The sequence below is a fragment of the Oenanthe melanoleuca genome, chromosome 4A (assembly GCF_029582105.1).
Source record: "Oenanthe melanoleuca isolate GR-GAL-2019-014 chromosome 4A, OMel1.0, whole genome shotgun sequence".
Classification (NCBI taxonomy): Eukaryota; Metazoa; Chordata; class Aves; order Passeriformes; family Muscicapidae; genus Oenanthe; species Oenanthe melanoleuca.
Genome location: NC_079338.1, coordinates 8627536 through 8646805, shown reverse-complemented (window position 1 = coordinate 8646805; position 19270 = coordinate 8627536). Strand labels below are relative to the sequence as shown.

The window sequence follows — 19270 nt, the reverse complement described above, 5'->3', positions numbered from 1 at the left end:
AAGCAATAGCCACCAGTGGTGGCTGTGATGGTTTTGGACTCTGGGAAGACAGATAACATCAATGGCTAAGGGCCATTAGTTTTGCTCAACAGCTGAGGGTTGCTTGAGCATGTGCCAACCAAAATACGGCTGGTATGTAAATATTACCATAAGTCAGTCATCTTACTCCATAAATAGTAGGCAGCTCAATGCCTGTTGAGCTCTCCTGCATGACAGCAGGCTGCAGGACTAGAGCTGCCCTTGAGCAGTAACATCTACTCCTCAAGGGTGAGAGAATCCTTGTCATATCAGATGAAGTGAATTAGGAATAAGTGTGCTGAAACTTTGAAATCTTAGCTAAGTGATACAAAAACTTGGTTGGGCCCTTACAGTCCTTCAGACATAAACCATTGACAAAGTCTGTGTCTGTGTCTGGATACAGCTGCACACAGACTCCCCTGAGAAAGAAGTTTAGAATGCAAGTAGTCCTTCTTGAATCTTGTGTCTCTACAGGAGAATCTTCCTGATACTTGTGGCTGATCTATCCTCTCTGCAGTAAGTAATCAAGCATACCTTGCCATATTGCTACTTTTCTCTTACAGGTGAAGTGTGTCATTCCATCTGTGACACAAATCTCAGAAAGCGTTACAAGGAAAAGCCAGAGAGGAGAGAGAGACAGTGGATTTCTTTAGGCCAGTATCTCTCTCTTGTCCTTGCAGCCAAGACCTGCGGGTGCAGGTAAGCCCAAATCCAACCTCTGCTGTTCCCAAGGCAGAGAAGAGGAACAGTCCACTGCCACCTTAAATGCCAGTCTTCCTTCTTAACTTGTGAAACCTTTCAGAGGGAAGTGGTTGATCTCAAGCCCTTGTTGGGACTCATTTTCATGGAAATGTCCAACTAGATGTTACACCTCAGTGCTGAAGACAGCATTTCTTAGAAAAATAAACAAAATGCTGTTACCACAGACCACATTTTGTTGATGATCGTACTGAAGTGGATGAAGTTCAGCTGTATTCCTCTTTCTCCCTGCACACACATGTGTGCCCACAGCAGAGGGAAACAAGTCCAGATGTAACTCGTGGAGCCACGGGCAAAGCTGAGGGGAAATCCAGGACTCAGGCCCTCAAGCTAAAGCAATTCACTTGGATTATTTCTCATAAAAGGGCATTTTTCATCAGCTGCTTGGTAATGAAATCAGTCAACATGCTGTTTTGCCTGATGTTAAATTGATTGTAGAATCACTGTTGCAGTTGCCTGCTCCACTGCCAAGGTCCAGTCTGCTACTACCAAGGCTGAGCAACCTGACTCTTGGATTTATCAAATCCAGAATTTCTGGTATGTGTTGTTTTTCGTGACACTAAATTAGATACACAGGACAGAGCCCAAGGACCACCATCAGGCAGCAGTTACCTCCTCCTTCCCCCCATGTCTTATGCTGTCAGGCGCCTTCCTTATAAGCTTCTTCTTCAATTCACAGCCCATCTGAAACACTCCCAGCCCTGAGGGGCTGCCAGTGAGCAGTACATACTGGAACTGAAAAGCAAGCAGACCTCTATCTGTATAAAAGATTTTTATCTTTATAATGTGTATATAAAAAAAAATAAAAATAAAAATAAAAATAAAAATAAAAATAAAAATAAAAATAAAAATTATATATATATATATATATATACATATATATATATATATATATATATATATATATATATATATATATATATATATATATATATTGAGGATACAACTGTGTGTATATTCTCAAGAAGCAGAAGATAACTGTTTCTTACACTGGGACACAGAGGCATGTCGGGGCCAGCCTGGAGCTGCTCTGTTCCTGTGGGAAGACCAGAGTTTCCATTTCTGTGTCTGCCTGGCCACCCAGTGCCTGCTTTGCTATGCCTGTACACACCAAAACCTTGGAGGCTGTGCCCACTCCAGCAGCTCCCTGTGTGGACTGTGGAAGGCACAGGAAAATGCCTGTTTTCCCTGTCACCGCCTCCCATGTAGAGCTGCACGGGAGCACTGTGACCACCACCCCCAGCTTGTGCTGTGACAGGGATGATGCAAAACACCAGCCATGGTGACTTCAGTTTTCAACTACTTTTATTGCTATGGGAAATGTGTTCTCTAATGCTTTCAGTATCTTGCAGGTCTGAGCCCGTGTTGCAGCTCCTAGGGTCAGGGTTTTAAGGGTTGGTTAAGACAAATGAGGTGCAGCCACTTGTAACAATTTTGGTCCTGTTCCCTGATCAGGTCAGTGATGGATGACTACAGCCAGGTTCACTCGTACCAGTTCCCATGTTGTCTGTGGGATTTATTGCAATATTGGTTATTAGTTTTGGTTTTCTAGAAATGGCCACTACAGCAGAATTTGGATGGGACTGGTGACACCAACTCTGCATCTCCTCAACACCAGCAGAGCCAGTGCAGCTGTCACGGTGTTCAGGCACACGAGAAGACAGAGGTGTGAACACTGCATGAGCTGGAAATGTCTTGGTACAAATATCTCCCTGGTGTCTTGGGCTCTTTGTCCCAGGGAGATAACCAGATATCAGCACAGGGCTGCTCTGAGTGTTGGTGCACCAGCCACAGGGTGGGAACCTGCCAACACCCAGAAGCTTTAAGGTGGAAGGGCCCCAAGCTGCACCACAGCTGTCCACTCTATTACAGTTTTGCATGTCAGAATCTTTGCAGTCCGTGTTTTTGCAGTTTCCCACCATGTTTTACCTTTGAAGCAGGCAGAAAACTGTCCATGTTAATGTGGTTGTTTTTACCCTCTAGCACTGGCAGTTCTGTGGCTGCTGGATGGTTCCCCAGACACCCCATGGCGGATGGTGTTCCTAGGCCCAGACTCGGACATATCTATTGACCCAGGAACGCAATACCCATCACAGCTAATCCTGGTCTGATGTTGGCCCATTGCCCCCCACTCCAAACCCAGACCTCCAGGGGTGAGTGGCACCCTGGTGAAGGATGGCCCAACTGGTGGTGTTTGCAATTAACACTCTGTCTGGCTGCCCTCACAGCCCCATGCCCTTCTCAGTTGCTGCCTGAAGAAGAAAGTGATGCCATTTCCTTCATGAGCCCAATTCACACATGGCCATGTGTGCTGTGGCCATGCTGCCACTATCAGTTCTCAAGTGGGGTTTTGTGTTCCCCCCATGCAGGGACACTGTGGCTTTCCTGGGGATGAAAGAGGGGGGACAGAAACTACCATCACCTTTCTCTAGTGCATCTTCTGTGCAGAAGAAGACTCTCTTTTCATGACACTGCAGAGCCCAGTGCCTATGACTGCGTTGCCCTGTAACACCAACCCCACCACTATGTGAGGAATGGAAGGCTCATCCATCACTAAGATGGTGTGTGTACTTGCATACTAAATCCCACACTTGCATTCATCAGAGAAAAAACTGTCAGAAGTAGGGATTCATGAGGGATTCACTCCCTTTCCATTTTCTCTTATTAACTTTATTCACAGAAGGGTAATTCTTGCAAAAAAACAGGACTGCGGTTGTGCTGTGATGTTTAAGGGCATAGGGATGATGAAACCCAGGGGAAGAGGGAATATTGTTGAATAGGCATGACAGTGTAGCTGGAAAACACAGCAAATGGCTTTTCAGCAAACAAATGTCTCTGTCACTGCCTGCACACTCTTTCAGCCTGCACAACCTTAACACCAAATAACAATAGCAGCCAAAGCAACTGGTTGTAATGCAAAAGTCAATTCATAGCTGTGAAGGTAATAACAATGGGCAGCTAATAAGCATTTTCATTTTAGCTGATCACAAAGAAAGATGAAATAAACCCATGCTTGCTGAAAGCAAAGCATGTGCACAGGCTTGTGCTGTTATGTCTATGCTCCATGCTTTGGAAATGTGCATGAAATTTGGTCACAGGGCTTTCAGCAGCCAGCAAAGCATTCTTGTGCCAGCTGCCTATGGGCGGCTATGGGAGCACAGGGCACTGTCCTGTGCTCAACATTCTTGTCCCCTGAAACATGTCCAGTCCTTGACATTTTTTTGCTTCCTAGGCAATGGGATGGATAACAAAACTTCACCTCTGTCGCAATGCTATTTAATGAAACCAACTATTTTAAAGCTGATACTTGGTACGCATATTCTCACCTCTGGGTTGATGATGGCTTATGTAAAAAGAAGGGAAGAGCACAGAAAGGAATGTGGCACAGTTTGCTTGGCTGACTTTCTAAAAATACCATGATCAGCTCTCTCATCTGCACGCTCAGCACAGCATCTTCTCCTGACTCTGCCAGGCTGATGGGATCTGATTTTCAATGTTTTCCCATAAGATCATGCTCCATCCATCCCCTCCCCAGTAATTCTTGAGCCCACTGCCCACCTAATTTTCAAAGAAGTAAATGTCTTTCTTACAAGTTTTGTGAGACCAGGTAATAAGGCTGAAAAAAACAAAAAGAGGCAAGAGAATTAATTAAATCCCAGGAAAAGAATTTGAATGGGAGTCGGTGGCTATTAGACACCAGAAAATCCACTCTTCACTTATGGTTTCTCACTCATGTGGATTCACTGGTGTTTAATAAAGCACGAATTTCCATTTGAGTTTTTCCTGTGGTTAGATCATTTGCAATGTGTGGCTTCTCTGATGTCTTTTAAGCAACAGAGTTGTGCTGCAGCCTTGGTGAACTCAGTCTGCCAGTCCCCAGTCATAAACCCAAAGAAAATTATCCATTAATTTATTTATTAGTTTATTTATTAGTTTATTTATTAGTTTATTTATTAGTTTATTTATTAGTTTATTTATTAGTTTATTTATTAGTTTATTTATTAGTTGTGTGGCACAAGGGGCTGCTTGTTAGATGTAGTATTTCCCATAAAAACAGGCAAAAGGACAAGTGGCAAAGGCAAGTTGTGTACAGTGAGAGCCACCCCATCTGATAGTAGGTGTTGCAACACCAGCTCAGACTCTTTTCTCCACTGTGACCAACCTCTCATCTGTCTCTAGATGCTCTCAGGTACCTCTGTGAACACCCCAGTTTCAGTTACATTCTTAGTGTTTGTGCTAAATGCAAAATTCAAGTATCTTTATTTTGTTTATTTTAGTTTGCCTAAAAAAAATTAATCCCACATTTAAAAAAAAATCCATCTCTTGGACAATTTTGAAACCTCTGTGTTTCAATAGCATTGAGTTGCTGCTCATTCTATCAGCAAGGTATTGCAAACAAGCATTTCAGTTTCAAAATACTTCTACAATTTGCATCTAATTCTTTTTCTCCCTTTCAGGATCATCTTTTCAGAGGCTTGTAAGTACCTAGTAACACAGTGAGATACCTTGATGGTATCTCACAAATGTCTAAGCTTATTTGTCCAAGCCCTTTTCAGGTTGGTTTGGGGGGTTTATTTGCTACTCTAGATAAAAGGTATGTGCTGGCTTGCCCTTATGTTCAATTTCACTGACACACTTATGGAACTGAAATGGAAGGCTTTCCTTTAGAAGTATCTGCAGCTTTGTCCCTATTTATTCCTGCTTAGCCAAATGTCTCATTTCTATTGTTATTTTTGTTCCCATTTATTTATTTGGTATGAAACAAATGCCTGATGGACTGTAATTTCCAGGAGTGCTTTAAACTGATTTTAATACAAGACTATTTCCATCGGCAGTGTTACATTTTTTTGGAGGCTGAGCTGCTGTCTCCTTCCTCTGTTGCCATGGCAAAGCCCCATCAGCCTCCCCCCCCTCCCCACCCCTCACTCTCCCCAAATCCTTTGTCCCTAAGCCAGGTATGCTTCTTTTCCTTGGCAGGGACGGAAACATTGTGAATCTGCTTTGGTCCACAATCTGGATAATTTTATTAAGCCAATGATTTTAGTTTTCTTGCTTCTGCAGATTTTATTGTGTCTATAGTTAAAATGATGAGTGTAAGGGCAGGGAATGGCTCTCCTGGTCCTGACCAAGGGTTCTCCAAGCTGCAATCTCTGATGTTTCCAAAACAGCTCCAGCACCTGCATCATACCTTGTCTTATCACCCCAAGTTGCATCTCACAGATGGGCCCCTGGAATAAATCCCAAGGTGATGGAAACAATGGATGAATACACTGGTTATCTGTGAACCCAAACTCTCTGAAATGTTTGAAGAAGGGCTAGCCATGCCATTTCCTCAGGTGCCAATTACATCTCCTTAAGTGTGTGCCAGCAGTGACTGTCTGTATTAGAACTGCTCAGTGCATACACACACACACACACACACACACAGACACACACACACACACACACACATATATATTGTTCTGGAAAACAAGCAAGGTTTGTCCCAAAGCGAAAACTGAGCCCTCCCCCCTTAAACCAAGACTAATCTTCCAAGCCTAAGCCTTGATCCTGAATTTGTATGAGATACCATATTCAGTTCCTGCTTTTGAAAACCCTCCTCATAAATCTACAAAGGAAGTAACAGACCAAACCAGGACATGCTGGAGTAATTATATTACACCAATTGCATCATATTGTAGTATTTATTTTGTTTTCCCTTTAAAAAAAACATGGAATCACAATGTTAAACAGAGAAGTCAGGCAAAGGAGACTTCCATTAACCTTGGTCAATTGCTCAGCAGGCAGAACCAGAACAGCTTCTTCACCAAAAAGAAACTCTTTCACAGGGAAGTATTTCAGAAATAAATCAGAACTCTTCTCAAATATGTTGTTATTGACAGCCATACACCTGCAAAGAACACGAGGAGCCTAAGGGCAAGAACAGCAACCAGCTGCTGCAATGGGAGCCACGGGAGTTCTGCCTTTCTGCCTCCCAGCAGTTTTTGCAACCGTGGCATAACTCCAGATTAGTTTATCCTTCCCTTTCTTTCTTTTACTCTTTCTTTTCTCTCTTCTCTATACAAAGCCAGCAATTTAGAAGTTCAATCTTCACCAGCAGTCAAGTTTGAGAGACAGAAGTTTGAGATGGCTGGGAAGAGGAGAGAGAGCTTTCAGAGCCAAGTCCTACCCCAGGTCACTGCTCCTCAGCAGGGGCTGAATGGAAGGGACAGAGAAAGTGTGACTTTCTTCCCTCATGTGACAGGAGAGGTGAAAACCAGGATGTGGCTTTTAGCACTCCTACACCGTTGAGCATAAATTTCATGTCTGCAGCACTCTCGGAAAAGGGGCTTAAACGCCCAGGGATTGTGTATTTTTTTTGCATCTTATAGGCTCCAAATACAGCCCTGAGGCAAAACTAGTCACTACTCAGGGTCTCTCGAGGTGACATCCTGAAGGAAGGAGCTCATGATCTGATCTTCTCATATTTTGCACTTATGAAAGGTTTGGATAAATCCAGCTATAGAGAGTTCCAGTTCTGGAGCTCAATTTCTTAGCAACATTTTATAACCCAGAGAGAGGGAAACAAAGATCTTTAAAACAGAGACTGGAAGAATATGATACTCATAAATCCAAGTTGGACAACCATGTGTGGAGTTTTTAGCTGTCTTGCCTCTGTTCATGTAAGAATTAGTTAACTAACATTGAAACTTCTTCTGGTTTAGGATATTTAGATGATGCTGATGACTTGTTTCTCTCCTAGAAACCTCCTCATCCAATTTTAATCACAACTGACAGCAGTAAAGATCCTCAAAACACTCTGCTTTGGCAAAACTCATGGAACATTGGGAGTCAAGAAGAAAGAACTCTTGGTTCTGCATGGAGAAAGGCTGGGGCAAGGATTCACTCATTGTTCGTGACTGGAGTGCCGGATGAGGAAATCAGCCTCAAACCCCCACCTCAGCCCTCAGGAATCCCAACTCTGCTGCTGCCATGGTTTGTTTCCTTCCCTTGCAGGCAACATGGAATCAAGGTGTTTCTCAGACACTTCAGTGATCTGAACTGTGAGAGAAGAAGCCTTGTTTACAGCTCACTCTTCCATGCAGATGTCTTACTGGCCACCAGGAAAAATGCTAATGACAACATTTTAACTCTCTCCTGGGTTTAAACTGGGATTGAACAAGCCTGAATAAATTTAGTTTTGTAATTTCAGATCACAGTCACAGTATTTAAAAAAATAATTTAGTTGTGATTTTTATTTCAACTCTATCAGCAAAACAACACCTTCCAGTAAGATAGGTTCTGCTATATTTTGGATTCAGTGCTACTGAGCAGATGGTATTTATTGAAAAACCTGCTGCTAAAATGTTTGCATACCCAGGGCTGTAGGTACAGTCAGCCCACAGCACATTCACTACTCATTGCTAAAATACTCATTTCCCTGGAAAACCATCTGTGTCATTCAGCCGTGGCAGAAGCCCAGAACCATCCATTCTCTCCACTGCCACTATCCCCAAGCACTATTTATATGCCTCCAAGCCTGGACCACATTTTCTTTCTGAAGCCTTCATTACCTTCCCAATAGTAAACACAGAGCAGCAAAATGAGTGAGATGCAAATTGGACATAAAATTTCCGCTTTTCATCTTTACTAAAATGGACTAAAGCATAGATACAGGAGAATGACCAAGAGGAAGGCTTTTTTCATTAGCCTGGGCAGACATCAGGGCCTGAATTTAGGGCAGTTTCCTCCTGCAAGCAACAACAGGCAGGACAAGCGAAAACAGCCTCAAGTTGTACCAGGGTAGGTTTAGGTTTGATATGAGGAAAAGTTTCTTCACAAAAAGGGTTGTCAAACATTGGAACAGGTTGCCCAGGGGTGTGGTGGAGGCATCATTCCTGGAGATATTTAAAAGCTGTGTAAATGTGGTACTTGGAGACATGGTTTAGTGATGGCTGCAGCAATACTGTGTTAATGGCTGGACTTAATGATCTTAAAGACTGTTTCCAACTTAAATTATTCTACGATTCTACCTGCAGCCATCCATGGGGTGCTCAGGATGGCCTGAACCCAGAGCAAGTGAAAGCACTGACTGAAGAGGGACACTTGAACTCAGATTTGGGCCTGACCAGCACATCAAGTAAAGACAGAGCCATGGCTATGGGAAACATTCAACTCAGACACTTTTATGTGGAATTTAGGTTTTCTAAAACAGAAAAAAATAAATGAGTCTCTGCTGGGGGAGGAGGTAGTATAGAATAGATGCTGTGCTTCAGCTCACACCCTCCCTTTTTGCAAAGGAGCTTCCCTGTTTAGATAGGCCCAAGGACATGTAGACGTTTGTAATGTGTATTTAATCTTCCTATATCTTTTCTTACTGTTTTGATGTTTCCTCAGGCTTTGAAGATTCAAGATCACTTTTTTCCAGAAACTATGAGACTTAAAACAAAAATAAGGCAGCTGGAAATTGCCTGCTGCCAGTTAGATTAAAGAGGTTTTAACTTTTCCTAGCACAGGAAATGTTCAATAATTTAATATCAGCGACCATGTATTAATGCATTTATGCCCTTAGGTCTATAGAAATCCTTCATTCACAACATTACACACCCTGGTTCATAGGATCAGTAATATTTGTTCAGTGTTATTGTGCTTTTCAATGGTATCAAAAGAGACTTCTTTGCTGCTGACCCTGCTTGCCTTTGTTGCTCTCTTTACACTTTATTGAGTCTGGCTAAAATGGAGTTGATCTTCCCCATAGCAGCCCTCATAGGGCTGTGCTGTGTACTGGTACTCCATTTTCATTTTCTCCCCATCCCTCCAGCTGAGGAGGGAGAGTGATACAGCAGCTTGGTGGGTATCTGGTGTCCAACCAATGTAACACACCACAGTCCATTTCAGTGCCAAAAACGGGCCCAAGACAAAAGCAGTTTTGTATGAAGCATGCTGTAGTTACAGCAGATAATCAATTACAAGGTTCTGTGTGGATCATGGAGTCTGTTGAGTCACTGAGCCCCTATTTTGCTAAGCCTAGGAACAAGCTCCACCCAACTGCACAGGTATCCTGGAACAGATCATGGACTGGCCAGAAGACAGAGAATTTGAAACATTGCCTAAGGAAGCAGATTGTGACCAAGAGGCACTACTACACTGATGAGTTATCAAAAGATGGAAAACTTTATGCTTTATTTACCAATGGAACCTGTCGTGTTGCAGGAAACCTTTGGAAGTAGAAAGTTGCTGTTGTGGAGTCCCACATGATAATTCATTGAAGCCACTGAAGGAGAAGGTAAGTCAAGTCAATTTGCAGAATTGAAAGCTACCCTATTGAGCCCTTGAGACTGCTGAATGAGAAAAGTGGCCGTACGCTCTCTCTACACTGACTCTTGGATGGTAGGTCATGATTGTGGGGGTCACTGCAGCAGTGGAAGAAGACAATGGGCAGCACAGGGTTAAACCCATCTGCTGCATCATGCCAGGACATGGCTGCATGGCCAGAAAACATCACTGGAGATATGTCATGTGCATGATCACATGCCCAAAAGCCACATCATTGAAGAACATGGAAACTATGAACAAATGGACAAAACAGTCAAAATTAAAGTAGGTCAGGTGGACCTGGACTAGGAGCATAAGCGTGAGCTATTTATGGGTCACTGGGCCCATGAAACATTTAGGGAGAGACCGAACATACAGATGGGCTCATGATTGAGAAGGGAACCTGACCATGGAGGCCATCACGCTGGTCATTCACGGATGTGAAATGTGTTGCAATCAAGCAAGTTAAATCCCCCTGCAAGAGAGGGTGGTGGCTGGGTTTTGATATGGCAAGTCCTGGCAATGGACTATTCTGGACATAGCCACAAAGATGCCAAGGCAAGCACTACATACTCACCACAATAGGAGCAATTACCAGGAATTAACTGGGCTGAAAAAGAGTGAGTTTTACAAGGAATTGAGTGACTGCGATGATGACACAAACCAAGCCAAGAACTTAACACACCGCTTCTCCTGTCCTGAGCATCTATCTTGAAAGATGGGCTCAAACTATAGCTTGTTCTCATGAACATTTGGACGAGTAGAGGAAAAGCACAGAATGGGAGTGTCTGTTAAAGGACAGAGGATAGTAGTTAAGGAGAATGTATAAACCTGTGTGCTGGGTATAAAGACGGTTGAAGTATGCAGCATAAGTTGGTAAGAAGATATTTCAGTAGTCCTTGTTCCCTGTAGTTATCTCACAGTCAATAAGGAATATGCTGAAGCACTTCAGAAATGCCCTCTATATCGTAAAAATATTATGAAAAGACAAAAGTTTTATGTACTAGTGAAATACACAGTACTATGCATGCAAGTGTTTCCTGCTTTATTACTTATATATGTTTACTGCAATAGCAAACAGTTGGTGTGTGGCAGTCTACCCACATATTTATAGAGTATTTCACTTTAGTGATAATGTAAGCAAGTACAGTTTTAATCAGCACCCTAAAATATGAGTTGACTGTCAGAAGCTGCTAGATTTTTGTTTATAACCTTTGTATTCAATTGCCTCATTTTACTCTCCTTACTTTTTGTATTTTTACTTCAAAGTAAAAATAACTATTGCTGTGTTCTATCTTCTGTTTGTATGTGTGTTCACACTTATATTAGTGTACTACAAATGCAGAAGTTAAAAATATACTCCTCTTGGAAAGGCCTGGGAAGAGTTCTTTCTCTGACTGAGCAGTAGTGATGCTACACTTTTTTTGTCACAGTACTGGGTCTGGCTGGGATGATTTCCCCCATGGCAGCCCTCACAGGGTTGTGCTGGGTATCAGTATGTGGAAAAGTTTTGAGAAGCCACCAGTAGTTTGGCTACATGTGAACAGTGCTCCACAGCATCCAGGCTGCAGCTCAGTCCCTTCTCCTAAGCAACAAGTGATATGACAAGAGCAATTAGCCCCCAGCTGTGCCAGGGGAGGTTTAGATTGGATATTATGAAAAATTTCTTCACCAAAAGAGTTGTCAAGCCCAGGAACAGGTTCTGCGGGACAGTGGTTGAGTCACTAACGCCAGAGAGATTTAAAAGACATGTAAAATGTGGCACCACTTGGTGACAGCTTTTAGTGGTGGGCTGGGCAGTGCCGGGTTAAGGGTTGGACTCGATGAATTAGGAGGCCTTTTCCAATTTAAATGCTTTTACAGTCCCTTGAAACAGGCTCAGCATGGGAGGTTGGGCTCTTTTTCTCCCTCCCCCCCACCCCCGAGAAAGTAAAGTCCGCAAGAGAAAACTCATCACCACAAAAACGAATGTAACCGCGTCTAGCAGATGTCCCTGCCCATGGCAGGTAGGTGGAACTAGACTATCTTTGAGGTCCCTTTCAACCCAAACCTTGTGAACTGCGATCTCATCTCGATCATTCCCCTCGTCCACCCCGCGACAGCATGGGCCCCGCTCCTCCGCCGGTGTTTCTCCCCCACTAACTCGCCGTGACGATGGCGGGTTTTATTTCTCATTCACACCCACCCACGAAACAAAGAGCCAGCGGGCAATTCCCTGGAAGGAGGCTGTAGCCAGCTGGGGAGTGGCCTCTTCTCCCAGGCACATAGCGACAGAACAAGAGATTATAATCTCGAGCTGCACCAGGGGAAGTCTAGCTTGAATACTAGGAGGAATTTCTTCCTATAAAAGGTGATTAGACACTGGAATGGGCTGCCCAGGGAAGTGGTGGAGTTATCGACCCTGGAGGTGTTGAAGAAAAGACTCAGTGCCGTGGTGTGTTTCACATGGTGGTGTTCGGTCACAGGTTGGGGTCAACGATCGCAGAGGTCTTTTCCACCCAAGTTGACTCTGTGATTCTGTGGTGCTGAGGGCGGCGAGTCACAGAGCGCCTCGGCGCTGTGGGGGTGGGTCCCCACCGCCCGCGGACACCTGAGGCCCGGCGTGGGTGTCGGCCTCTGCTCCTGCTCCTGCCCCGCTCCCGCTCCCGGCCCCGTTCCATCCCGCTCCCGATCCTCTCGCAGCCCCGATCCCGCCGGACCCGTGCCCCCTCGGCAGCGGCGGGGCGGGAGTGGGGCGGGCGCGCGGTCACCTGACGCCGCGGCCGCCGCCATTTTGTCTGTGAGCGTAATGTGAAAGGGAAAGCCGGGGCACACCCGCGGGTGGAGGCGCAGCGCCGAGCGGTGCTGGGAGCCGAGCCATCGTCGCCGCAGGTCCGCAGAGCAGCGGGGAGAGCCCCTGCAGCGGCCAAGAGGAGCCGCTGAGCGGAGCCCGGCGAGCTCTCCCGCAGGAGAGAGCCGCCGGCGCCCTTCCTCCGGGAGGCTGCGCTCGCTCCCGGCCGCGGCGGAGCCGCCGCCAGGGCCGCGGCGATGATGTCGGGGCAGTCGATCACCGACCGCATCACGGCAGCGCAGCACAGTGTGACCGGCTCGGCTGTCGCCAAGGCTGTGTGCAAGGCGACGACTCACGAGATGATGGGCCCCAAGAAGAAGCACCTGGACTGTGAGTAGGAGCTGGCGGCGGGGCTGGGTGGGCCCGGAGTTGGAGCTCCGAGCTCGGGGCAGCCCGTCAGCCGGGCCCTCCGGCCACGGGCGGGGTAGAGGGGAGAGCTGGCTGTTTGCACCTGCAGGGGTGTGTCGTGTAAATCCGGGTGGACCTCACTGGCAGGATCTCCAGAACTTACTTTCGACGTGGAGGGTGCGAGGTTTGTAACACCCTGTCGCGCCCGGGCAACAAAAATATTCCAACCTCATTATCTGTTCCTGGTGAGAGCTGCTTAGCTCTTGTGCTCTGGATACAGTGGTGCTTATTAATCCGGCACCTGGGGAAAAGGTGTGTTTACTGTTGCAAGCCAGCATTTAGTTTTTTAAGTACTCTTTCTTCCTCCCTTGTATCCCATGGACTACAGCCTTTAAATATTTCGAATATTTCCCGAAATATCATAGTTTTCTGTCTTACGGCTCGTGAAACGAGGTAGAGGATTAAAAGCGAAGGGAAGGGCGAGGTTGATCCGTCTGTTTCTTCTGATTGAGAGTATGTTGCCACTAATACGTTAAAACCTCTTTCTCTATAACAAAAGATGTAGAGCTACCCCTGAAATCTGCAGAAGTATCAATGGTGTTGCTCTGCTTCAGGATTTAGTAACAGAATAGCAATTGGAGTTCCTATCTGACTGCTCAAAAGTGCACAAACCTTCTAGGTTCCCCAGCTCCTGAAAGTGAAATAAGTGCATGTAAGGCCATTAAAGAGAGGAAAAAAGGCTTGAAGCCTTTTGCTGGTTTTTTTCAAAGACAGGCTGGTAGTTTTGCAGGATTTGTGCAGGTCGATGGTACTAAAGGGGCTGCTGGTTCAGGCTCTCGGCAGAAGCGTTCTGGGTTATACTGTTTGAGCATAGTTGGGATATGTGACCCTGTGACACTGATCTGCTCATGCTGGCTTGTGTGAGAGCTTTCAGTGTGGATCAAACAGTTAAAACCAGCCAAATACATATTTAATTTGTTATTGATCTGAATGGGTGGCATCCAGCTACAGTAGTGAACATTGCAGCTACTGTGTTGAAACTAAAAGCCTTAAAACTTGGTAACTGATAATTTGCTTTTTTAAAGTTGCCTTATTTCTTCTGGTCTTGTGTTCTGCCTGTGGTACAAGTTAAATGAGGTAACCTTTGAGTCCAGAAATGGCAGCATAACAGGAAGCCAGAAAGTGGTGACAGTTTGCTCAATACTTAGAAGGCTTCTGAATCCTAAAAGAAGTAGTATGTTGTTTGAAAATCTTATCGCAATAATGTCATCTGCTGTGAGTTACCCTTACAAAATAAGAAAATGGAACAGTTCTTAACTTGAGAATACCATAAACCGAGATGCCTTTTGACTAGCAAGTTCCTTTTGATCCCAGCTGTTTAGAGCTGTCAGTCAGTCTCCTGAGCAACTCCTTCTGTGCCAGATGAGTTCTGTATTCTGGTGTAATTCATTTGCTCAAACTTTGGCCTAAGGCAGACAAAAATCTTGTTGTCACTCGGTATCTGAAAGAGAGAAATGCTTTGGTGGGGTAGGGAAAAAAAGATGTCAAATATGGAACCTTAAATAGGTCTGTAAGGGGTTAAAAAATCCCAATGAACATGCTCCTGTCTTCACTGAACATACCCAGTCACTGCTTTTCAAACATCTGCAACCCTTTGAGTAGCACTTCTTATTTTTTCACTTGTACACAGTATTTACCTGTATTAAATGTGGGCAGGTAGATATGAAATACTGTAATCTCTGGGAAAAAAACAAACCATACAGTATGTTTTTCCAAGATACGGTACAAGTGCTTCCCAATTTAAGTACATTATGAATTTGAAAATATAGTTTGGATTTAATGTAAAACTCTGGTAGTTGTACTCTAGTTGCTACATGTGTGTGTCATTCAAAATGCTGCACCATCTGGTATTATTTGTAATTGCTGCTCAGGAAAAAGCTTTACCAGGAACAATTTTTTGAGAGTTGCTGCAGTTGTATCAGGGATTGTGGAGGAGTATCAGTTTGTGCCCTCTGTTCAGATTAATTCTTAAAATTCCCTTATTGCCAAGTTTCCTCAGCAAGAAAAACTGTAGTATTACAATACAGGTTTTTACAGAAAGGTGTTACATATGCAGTGTCTGAACTAGTATTTAAGAGTGTTGTGATTTGTCTGACTACTGAATGCTGAGTACTATAGTCATATTTTACTTTAAGAGTGAAAAAATATCCACAAAAAACCCACCCCAAAACCTAAGCAATGTCAGTGGGCATACTTGGGGACTTATCTTTTAAAGTAGGTCATGGTGTCATAAATAAGTAAACAAATCTATTTCTGTAGTATTTTGTGATATTTTCAGATAATACAAAATGTTATATAGGCAGATCATTCCTCTTAGTGGAGCACCAGAAGGTCTTGTCTCTTCTTTCCTAGTGTGTGTTCTGTCACTTCCTCAGCCTTCACAGTCTAGTTTGCAGCAGAGTGGGGCTTTTGGAGTTACGCTTTTGGAGGCAAACCTCGTCTTGTCTAACTACTGAAGATTTACCAGAAAAAAAAGAATAAAGCTGTAGCCAAGCTGGGAACTGGCAGAGTAGACTTGTGTGTAAACCAAAACTTGGAAAAAACAAACTCCTAAATTAATTGCAGCTTAAACTTTTAAATTAACACAGTAATGAAAAAACAGTTTCTGTTTAACTTGCATACACCCCACTTAAGAAGCACAGGGGAAGGGAGGGTAGTTAATGTTGCTAATCAAAACTTAAAACTCCCATATGTATACAAGATTTGGAAACCTTCTAAGAAGTGGTAATTCCGGCACTATAATTCTGGTACTGCCCATTCTTTCTTTTGGCAACCAAAGCTTTTGACTATTACATGAATGCTGATGCAATGTGGTTCTTGCAGAGATGTAAGTTGTGATACAGGACAAAGGCATTTTCTTGAACTCTTTACACAGACCAGTGGCTGTCATTAATTTGAAGTTCTTTAGCAATTTGTGAAATTTTTCAATACAATAATTGAGGAAACTTAAATTGAATGAAAAAAAATAGTTAATATTGTTGAGATCTATAAATGGGGATTGTATATAGCTTTTCTTAAAAATATTATGGGCTCTCTGTCCTGTATCCTTGTTTAGTTGGGGAGTGGGACTGTGAATTGCTTTGTTTGTGGTAAAGTAACTCAAAGTTCAGATTTAGCTGTTATTCTATAACTGAAATTTAAAAATTGCTCTCAAACATGTACTTTGAGCAAACATGGGCATAACAATATTTGTAACAGTTGACTGCTATCTTTTAAGTCTTCCAGCAAAAATTGTTGCATTTCTCAGTTACATTGAGAAAGTTGGCTGAAGTGGCTCTGATGTTATACATTTTTATAATGTGCCATCTATGATGCAACTTTCTAGAAGAAAATGTATTTTGTTAAGACTGCTGGGACTGAGGAAAATGGTCCAAATTCTTACATTTGTCTTAGAGAAGTTTCAGTCCTGTGACAAAATGTAAGAAATGCATTAATATTAAGCTATTATGTATTTACAGCTCTCTTTGAAATTCCTCACTCAAGAAAATTATGACTTCTCCTATTACTTAAAAGTATGTCAGTTTTTGTTGGTGTCTGGCTGAGAATTTTCCAAAAGCCTGATATATGTACATTTTATTTTGTTTTTAATATCTGGATTTATGCATGCTGTTCTCTGAATAGCTGTACAACTTCATATATGTGCCAGTATTTCAGATGAGTTGTGGAAAGGAAATACTCAGTATTCTACTAGGAAATAAGATTTCTAGCGCTCTTCCAGGCTGCTATGGTAGTCATCTGGCTTAAAGCTGTTAGATTTATTTTTTTTTCCTCTCCTTTTTTTTTTTATTGTGTGATGTTAACATGTTTCTAAATTCCATTCTAGAAATAGCACCTCAATTTTCACTTGCAGTTGAAATTATTCCTCTGGGTAATTGGCAGAATGCTTTGAGTTTGAAGTGTTTATATGTACTGTGATAAGAAAGTGAGCATCATTCACCCTGTGCATTTCATTCCAGTTTTTGCTGCCAACATCCATGTTACTGTTGCCCAGCTGTCAGTCTTTCAGGTGCTTGTGTTCCTTTATACTTCCAGATGTATGGGGCTAATAGCCTTTTCCTTCTGTGCCACCAGCTGTAATAGATCCCTGCAGTTGTCTCTATATAGATACTCCGGTTGCGGACTTAGAAGAATCATATTTGAGAAATGGCACTTGCATTTCTTTTTATGTATCTCAATTGTAGAATTAAAATATAATGCCAGCTTAATTTTTATTACCAGCTGTAAAATAATAATTTTTAAAATTACATCAAGCAGCTTTATTGAAGCCTTGAAGTAGCCTTATTTTTAAACTTGGTCTTTTGCAACATGCTCTTAAGAAAGTCCGCTTTGGTCTATAAAATGTACAGACATTTTTTGCTTAGTTTAGTATTTTGGAGATATTTTGTTTTTCCAAGCATGTGTTCTTTGATACTGGTAACTGTGACTTATGTGCTTGGGTTTTGAAGAACAATCAAAGACCATGCTGTGCTGAGTACTCCCTGTAAAAATTGTCTTCAGGGAAGCCAGTGAGTGCTGTCTTCAGGGTGTGTCTTGAGTCCATGGCAGCTCGCTCAGGCCCTCGAACCTCAGCCACATCTTGAATTAGACTTCTGGTGACCCTGCCTATGTGAAGTATTTCATTTTGGTTGCCTTTTGAAATGGACAGACACTTATCTTAAAAAGAAGTGCCCACACTTGAGAATAAAACAATAACAAAAGAGCTTCTCAAATACAGCAGAGCTCTGTCAGCTCCACTCACTTACTGATACTTGATAGAAGACATCTGAATGACTTCTTGTGGAAGTAAACCTTTATTCTGGCATAAGCCAGAATTTTTGTGGATGTGGGCCTTAAGGAGAGTTCACCAGTTAGAGCACTGCATGCAGGTGCTATCAATAGAATTCCTGTCACATTGTGCCCCAGCAGCACTGTAAGAACACTCAATAGCAGTTGCAGACATTAGAATGTGCGAAGGATCTCCCAGTGTTAGCACATCTTGAGGTCTGCTGGAACATCTACTGGCTGACCTTAGCTTGAAGGAAGGTGACAGGACAAAAATCTCTGTGGGGAGTGCTGGCAAAATACAAATGAAAATAGCTTGGTTAGATTGACTGGAGAGCCGCAAGATTTTGGTTTTTAATCTGGGTCTTACTTCCGAGTTTCATCTGTTACTTAATAAGCACATTTAATATTGAAAAAATTTCAGTAAAAAATGTGACTTGCTTACTGGTTATGTGAAGCAAAAGGACTTTGTGCTGAATTAATATTTTTGATAAGCTGTGTGGTCTTTGACCTCAGCAGATAATGGAATTTCTTTAACTGTTACCTAGTTTTATAGGTATTGCTCTTGAAAGAGTTTGTGAGATTTTTGTTGGTTGGGATTTTGTTGGTTGTTTGGTTTTTATAAACTGAGAGTAGGACTTGTAATAGTCCTGTAACATTTCTGTGTGGGGTACAGACACATCAGCTACTGCTCAGTATTTTCCATGTATTTCTATAATACTTGATTGCCCTAGTGTGTTTTGAGAGAACTGCTTAGAAATGTCACAACAAAATCCTCATTCAATTGATGAGGCTGTTGAATTATAATTTAATATTTTTCTATGTATAAATTTTGGGATTAGGACTTATTTCATTGTATGGGATAATAATTGTCAATAGACTGTTTGGACTTCTACATTAAAGTATTTCTTAATTTGACAGAGCATCTGATGATATAACCAGTAGAGAGCAGTAGCTAGCATATTACTTGGGTTTTGAGAAAGTTCACATTTGTAAGTACTTGAAGTATACTCAATATACAAGAATACTACTCGGCAATAAGGTTTTGATGTATAGCTTACTTAAAGCCTCTTTCTGGTGCTCTCCTTTTTGTGCAGTTATTTCAGCATTTTTGTGCGTTGCTAATAAGTGTGAAAATTTTCATCCCAGTTTCCATGTTCTGTACATATTTGGAAATCTCTGACATCTGAATGAAATTAG

General features: G+C 42.8%; 2 protein-coding genes across 10 annotated transcripts in view; both read left to right on the top strand.

The window, feature by feature from the left end:
- The window catches only part of GAB3 (GRB2 associated binding protein 3), an 81140-nt gene extending 73172 nt beyond the window's left edge, over positions 1-7968 (top strand). The window contains exons 10-12 of one of the 5 annotated variants that reach the window (XR_008840532.1): positions 582-717; positions 2330-2443; positions 7520-7968. Coding sequence is in view for 1 of the 5 variants with exons in the window: in XM_056491654.1 (XP_056347629.1) it covers positions 582-671 (90 nt within the window). In the remaining 4 variants the exon portion in view is untranslated. Of the gene's footprint in view, positions 1-581; positions 1572-2315; positions 2444-7519 lie in introns of those variants that run through there. The other 4 variants (XR_008840533.1, XR_008840530.1, XR_008840531.1 and 1 more) reach the window with 4 other exon arrangements.
- A 4664-nt stretch (positions 7969-12632) lies between these two features.
- VBP1 (VHL binding protein 1) overlaps positions 12633-19270 on the top strand; it is a 40959-nt gene continuing 34321 nt past the window's right edge. For all 5 annotated transcript variants that reach the window (XM_056491651.1, XM_056491649.1, XM_056491647.1 and 2 more), the window contains exon 1: positions 12633-13231. In XM_056491651.1, coding sequence (XP_056347626.1) covers positions 13099-13231 — 133 coding nt within the window. In that variant the 5' untranslated portion in view covers positions 12633-13098. The remainder of the gene's footprint in view (positions 13232-19270) is intronic.